Raw genomic sequence first — 6399 nt, 5'->3', positions numbered from 1 at the left:
GAGGCCGAGTCGGCCGCCTGGGCGCTGCCAGCCGCACCCGCGGGGCAGCGGCCGCGCCTCGTCCCGCCGCCCGGCGGTGGAAAGGCGGCGGAAAAGCGGCGGGAAGGCAGCGGGGCCCCGCCGCCTGCAGGCCAGGCCAGGCCAGGCCCGGCCCTGCCCTGCCCTGCCCTGCGGGGGGCGGCCCGGCGCAGCGCGGCCCGGCCCCGGCGGCACGTGGTGGCGGCGCGGCCCATGTGACCGGCCCTCCCCGGCCGCCGCGGCTCATCCCCCGCCCGGCCCGAGTCCCCGCCCGCCTCGCCCCCAGCGCAGCGCAGCGCTCTCCTGCGTGCAGCAGCCCCGCACCGCAGGCAGCCGCCGCCGCCCCGGGACCCGGCGCCATGGTAAGGGCGGTGCGGCGCGGCCGAGCGGGGAGGGCGGTGGGGGGCGGCACGCGGGGGCAGCGGCAGCGCGGCCCGGCGGGGCGCGGGGCCGAGCTGAGCAGGCCCGACGCGGCACGGCTCGGCCCCGCGGCCTCTGGCGGCCATTTTAGTCTAATTTTAGCCGGGTGCGGGGGGAAGGGGCGGTGGGAGCGGCCGCGGGGCAGGAGCGGGCGGCGGGGCGGGCCGCGGCGGCCGCGGGGAGGCCGGGGGCCGGCGGTTGGGACCGGCCGGGCGGCGCGGCGCAGCGCAGCGCTCCCTGCGGCATCGCCCGGGCGTGCGAGTGCGTGAGGGGCGGGGAGCCGGGCGCCGCCGGCGGGCGCGGGGAGAGGGGCTCCCGGCGGGCCCCCCGGGGGAGCCGCCGCCGCCCGCCCGCGGCCCGGGTCCGCGCGGTGTCCCCCGGCCGACGGGGGAGCGATCGGCTGGAAGCGCCGGTGCCGCCGCGGCCGTAGCCAGGGTGGCCGAGGGCAGGGCTGGAGGACGCGGGGCGGCGGGACGCCCGTTCCTCGGAGGCGAACGCCGTCCCTGCGAACAAAGCAGGGAAAGGGGGCAGGCGGGCTCCCCCGGGGACAAAGCCGGCGGCTCCCGGCGAGTCGTGCACCTGCCTTCCCCAGGCAGCCTGCGCTGGCAGCGCCCGCCGCGGCAGATGCGATTGTTGGACCGGGAGCAAGGGCGCTGCAGATGGGTTTAGGTCGCTTGCAATGGGCTTTGCTAAATTATTTTCTTTTTTTGCCGTGAGCTCCACCTTTGCCCTGTCAGTGTTTTGTTTTCTTGCTGTTTTAGGCTCGGGTTTTGAACGGCTTGCGAGCCGTATGGCGAGCTGTACGCATTGTAGCTGGTATCTTTGTATGAAGGAAGAGCAATCAGATAATACTCGCGCAGCAGTGCGAAGTAAAATTCAGGAGTTTTTAAAGCGCGGTATTGAAGCTGACACAATGCAGAAAACATTTCTGCTGCTTGTAGAGCCTTACATCACCCAACAAAATGAGAGTCATGACAGTGCTGGATGTGAACTGCTGCTGTAGCATTTGTTCCACTAAAAAAAAAAAAAGAACAAAAACCCCACCTCCCCATCCCAACCCAAAACTACAGACTCCTCTTCTATGTCCAGTTCCCACCCCCCTGCTCTCCTCCTCCCCCCAAATAAGCCAAATGCATGATAAGGTAATGGAAAATGGCTTGAGTTGTTGCCTAGTTGTATAAAACTGCTGGAGTTGTATGCCTGGTTGTATAAAACTGCTATCCAGAATCACAGCTGAAGATGCTGAGATCTGCAACAAGAGAATACGGATTTTACATCTCCTTTATATCTTCTGCTCCAATCCTGCAAAGATTACTAAATTCATAGTGTGTTCAGGTTGAGTATAGTATCTTTATTTGGGGGGGAGGGGGCAGGCAGACTTTATCTAGCACTGTGGGCTGTCATCTTTCCTAGTGAGTGTTAATTTTTGCTGTTTAAATTATTCCTTTGATCTCATTTCACAGGCTTCTGGAGTAACAGTGAATGATGAAGTCATAAAGGTTTTTAATGACATGAAAGTAAGGAAATCTTCAACCCCAGAAGAGATTAAAAAAAGAAAGAAAGCTGTTCTCTTCTGCTTAAGCGATGACAAAAAACAAATAATTGTAGAGGAGTCAAAGCAGATATTGGTTGGTGACATTGGAGATACTGTGGAGGACCCCTATACAGCCTTTGTGAAGTTGCTACCTTTGAATGATTGCCGATACGCTTTGTATGATGCCACATATGAGACAAAGGAATCTAAGAAAGAAGACCTGGTATTTATATTCTGGTGTGTAAAAGCACAGCTTGGTGTTAAAATTGAATATTCTGGAGTTAACACTGGATAACTGAGTAACTGTTTTGTTGTGGTTTTCTCCTTTCCTTTAAAGGGCTCCTGAAAGTGCACCTTTAAAAAGCAAGATGATCTACGCAAGCTCTAAAGATGCCATTAAAAAGAAATTTACAGGTACAGACCTAAAAATGTTTCGCCCATTAATGACAATGCCATGTAGATGTTGAGGTTCTCACAAGTACATTGTTGTCCGTCTGTCTTTCAGGTATTAAACATGAGTGGCAAGTAAATGGTTTGGATGATATTAAGGACCGTTCAACACTTGGAGAGAAATTGGGAGGCAACGTGGTAGTTTCACTTGAAGGAAAACCCTTATAAAAAGACAGACAAGTGCCATCTGGATCTAAGGAGCTTCCATTTCTGCAGCTCGTTCAATTGGAATAGTATTAGTCTCCCCGTCCCTTTCCCTCCTCAAAAAATAAGTCCCTTCCCTAATGCCCCTGAAGGAGATGTCATTGTTAAGCAGTCTACCAGCGGTTGCCATTAGACTGTTTAATCCTGGTAGTTTTATGTAGGATCCAAGGAATGCTTTCACGTCATGCTCTTAGCCAAAACTGACGTTGCAGCCATTCCTTGCAACATGTACAATGAATGTGATAGTTAATGTGAATAGTCTAGCAGACAGCAAAGGGTAAGCTAATTGAATGCCTTGAAAGTATTGTCCACTGGTCGGATGGTAGACTCTATACAGTATTACTTACAGTTGCACTTGATTGCAGTTCCATGAGGCTCTTGTGCATTCATACACCTCACCTGCCTTGACAAGCCTATTTTTGTGACATGGCAGCACACAACACTATGCATTTAAAGCACTTTTTTGTAATATGTTTGACCCCCCCGCCCCTCCCCTAAAGGAATGCCAATTAAGTTGCTGTAACTGTGTCATCAAATTATTGTAGTACCTCAGTTTCATTCCTGTTACATGCATATCTTTATAAATGAAGTAGCTGTTACGATGCCTTTTGTTTTCCATTGAATGTACACTACTGAACAGGAGTAGAAGTTATCTGTTTACCATGTGAGTCTTGAAACACTAAAGTTTTGTAAAACATCAGTCATGGTGGCAATTTCTGTATTAAAAAGAGCCTTAAATGGAACGTTGTTTTTTGAGATCAAAAACTGGCCACGTTGCAATAAAACTTGTGGCTTATTACAGAATGTTGCCTTGTTTTCATTGGAAAATACAGTTTTTAAGTATGTTTAATTTAAGCATATTTCAAATAACTTCTGTGGAAAGTATTGTAAAGATAAACAATCATTAATCTCATCTTAAATAATGCAAGTTTTTCATTCCTAATCATGATTTAAGCACTGCTTTACAATACTTTGTGGCTCTGTTCTGATCATTTGATAAAGGACCTGATCCTAGTTTACTGTTAAAGAAGCTACCACTGCTAGAGACCATTAGTTCCATGAAACACTTGTGTCAGAAACGTAAAATTACGAAGTAATTAACCACGCAGCGTGTTTTGTACCTGAATGTTCTTAAAGTTCTACATGTCAGAGTAAAACCTTGCACGAAATCTTACAGCTCGCCGCCTTTTTCGGTAAGATGATGCGTAATGACAGTTACATGATACGCAAATATGAATATAATTTTTGTTTCTCGAGTGTTGCGGTTAAGACGGACTCGGTACAAGAAGTAGCCTAAATGAACTGTTCTACTTGTTAGCTTCTATGTAAATAGAACTGGAAAGTGTTTTGCCGCTACCGAGGCTTGCACTGGGGACATGTTTTGGCTGGGAGCCAAATAATGCTCTCCTTATAGAGAATTTGATCTGCTCTGTGTGAGCAATCCTCCGTTAGCCAGAGCTATTTATGGCAAACACATGCTTTTGTATCTTGTCATCGTTATCCACAAATGGCAAAACTGGACATGATTCTCCTGGTATGCATAAAGGAGCGAGGGCTGTTAGGCAGCCACTCGCAGCTGAACTGTACATGCTGCTAGAAGGAATGCTCTTTATCATTACCTTGTTTTAAAAAGTTGGTAGAGTAGAACTGTGGAGCTTTTAAATACGGGCCCTTTATGTTCAGTCCATAGCCCTTTTTCAACAGGGAAGCAGATAAGAATCAAAATTTTTTTTTCTTTTTTTTTTTTTTAATAGTTCATATAACCTAGTGGTACTGTGTTCAGGCTCTCTCGTCCTGTAGAACTTTAAGACTTTGTTTCAGGCTTCTGGCTATCCTTATGACTTGCACACCTCATTGTGTTAGCTGTTCTATGTAGACTAAACTTTATTAGAATTTAACTAAAAAGGCATGATGACCACTGACTTACTAAGTGTATTAATGAGTCTTGGTTTTGTTCTACAAAACTCTCCTTTCAGGTACCTTTTAAGGTTGAGAAGTAACTGATGGTATGCATGTTGTCTAGATTAAAAAAAAAAATTATTCCTCAGAATAGTCTCTTGATTTCTGATTATTCACATTGTGTGCAAAGCCCAGTTTAATGTAAAGATCTACTTTGTGCTTTATGTTTGACTTGAGTTTAGTACAGTATAATGAAATGATCTTTTAACTGATTTTCACAAGGTATAAATGGTTTCTTTAGAAAAAGCCCAAACTGAAAATGTTAAATTTTAATAAACCATTTGAATTTCATTTTAGACAGTAAACTTTTTTTAAGCAGTACTGTGTTTAAATTTATTGTTTGTCTCTGCTGCATACAGTCTGGAAAGATGTCTGTGGCTTCTAAGTTGAATATTAAAGGTTAGTTGTTTGGTTTTCTTTTAAACTAGCTTAGGTGTATATTCACTCAGTCCAAGTAGATACAAAATTGAAGCACAAACTGTATTTATGTAAGATTCCTTCCAAAACAAGTTTTGGATCCAAAAGGATCAGCCTGCCTTCGGTTTGTTCTTCAAATGACTGACTGATGCGAGGTCCACTTCAGATGGCTTGCTTTAAAAAAAAAAAAACCAACAACCCAACAACCCCCCCCCCAATAAAGTGCTACAGAACTGTTACTGTTTGAATTATAAAACAAATGAGAGACAGCTGGCATCTGTTCCAAAATGGTTTGTCAGCTGTTGTTTTCTGTCATTATGCAAAATGGTGAGGGCCTCATTGTGGTCGAGAAGTGGAGGAAAATCCTCTCGAGTATCTTCTGTGTGTCCATGTAGATGTGACTTTTGGGTATCTTGGCTTCAGTTATTTTATTGGTAAAGAAATGTTAAATAAAACTTTCATGAGAGTAGCTTGTGCAGAAATGGCATTTTTCTTCTTTTTTTTTTAAAAAAAAAGACTTCAAAACCAGCAGTTGTTTTGTTTGATTTGGTAAATCCTGGAAGGGGTATAGCCATACGGGTTTGATTTCTCCAAAAAGGGAAATCGGTCCAGGACTAGTGTGAGTAGGTGAGCTTTACGCTTGTGGCGATTTTAGAAATGCGAAGCTTAAACCGTGTACAGACTTGAGTGTAAGAATCACTCCTAGTCACGTCATTAAATGGATTTTGAGTATGTTCAGTTAAAACCCAAAGTGTTCCTCTCAGTGGAAGAGTCTTTTTCTGCTGTACCATTCCCTCAGAACGAGTGATGGAATACAGCAATTGCCACAATTTGATAATAAGCTTTACTCTCTTATGCCAATTCCAGTATAAACCAAATTTTTGTGTCTGCCTATTTTTTATAAACTTCTGTAAGTTCCCCTTAGTTTGTGGTGGTGACTTAACAATTGTAGAGTGAAAACACAGCACTAACGGTTGATGAAAGATCATTAATGTAGCACCTGTCTATAAGTATTGAATTTCTTTGAAAATATTTCTGATTTTGAAAACCTGGTATAAATAAAATTAATTTAAATGTCTTCAGATGTGGAGTATGTTTGTGTGCTAGGCAGCACCTACGCTAATCACTTGGCTGTTGTCTGTGGTTGGGAGCAGCCCAGATGCAGTGAAAGGAGAGATTGTGGAGTAAATGAGTGGAATATGTTTATTTTTGTAATGGGTTTCACCTATAGCCCTTTCAGTTCAATACCCAGCTGCAGCTCTGTGGCTCTGGAGATTGGTATAAAGAAGTTTTTAGTGGGTTGGTGCTGGATAACCTTTTTTTCTTGTGTTGGATCCTAGCTCATATGTTCAGCAAATTAGATTTTATTTTTTTTTTAAAGGGTAGGAAAAAGTATA

At 45.7% G+C, this 6399-nt stretch overlaps 1 protein-coding gene across 1 annotated transcript; it reads left to right on the top strand.

Moving 5' to 3' along the window:
• The first annotated feature begins 221 nt into the window (after nt 1-221).
• On the top strand, nt 222-6080 carry CFL2 (cofilin 2). Its single transcript, XM_054827789.1, has 4 exons — nt 222-380; nt 1902-2209; nt 2310-2386; nt 2478-6080. Exons 1-4 carry the CDS (start codon nt 378-380, stop codon nt 2588-2590), a joined length of 501 nt encoding a protein of 166 aa, XP_054683764.1. The 5' UTR covers nt 222-377; the 3' UTR covers nt 2591-6080.
• The last annotated feature ends 319 nt before the right edge of the window (nt 6081-6399 follow it).

Source organism: Grus americana, chromosome 5 (assembly GCF_028858705.1).
Source record: "Grus americana isolate bGruAme1 chromosome 5, bGruAme1.mat, whole genome shotgun sequence".
Classification (NCBI taxonomy): Eukaryota; Metazoa; Chordata; class Aves; order Gruiformes; family Gruidae; genus Grus; species Grus americana.
This window is presented reverse-complemented; position numbering and strand designations above follow the sequence as displayed.

What these genes read in the sequence shown, in the direction of transcription:
- CFL2 (XM_054827789.1), top strand. An exon ending in GACCTGGTATTTATATTCTG is followed by an intron (nt 2,210 to 2,309) that starts GTGTGTAAAAGC and finishes TTTCCTTTAAAG; the next exon opens with GGCTCCTGAAAGTGCACCTT. An exon ending in CATTAAAAAGAAATTTACAG is followed by an intron (nt 2,387 to 2,477) that starts GTACAGACCTAA and finishes TCTGTCTTTCAG; the next exon opens with GTATTAAACATGAGTGGCAA.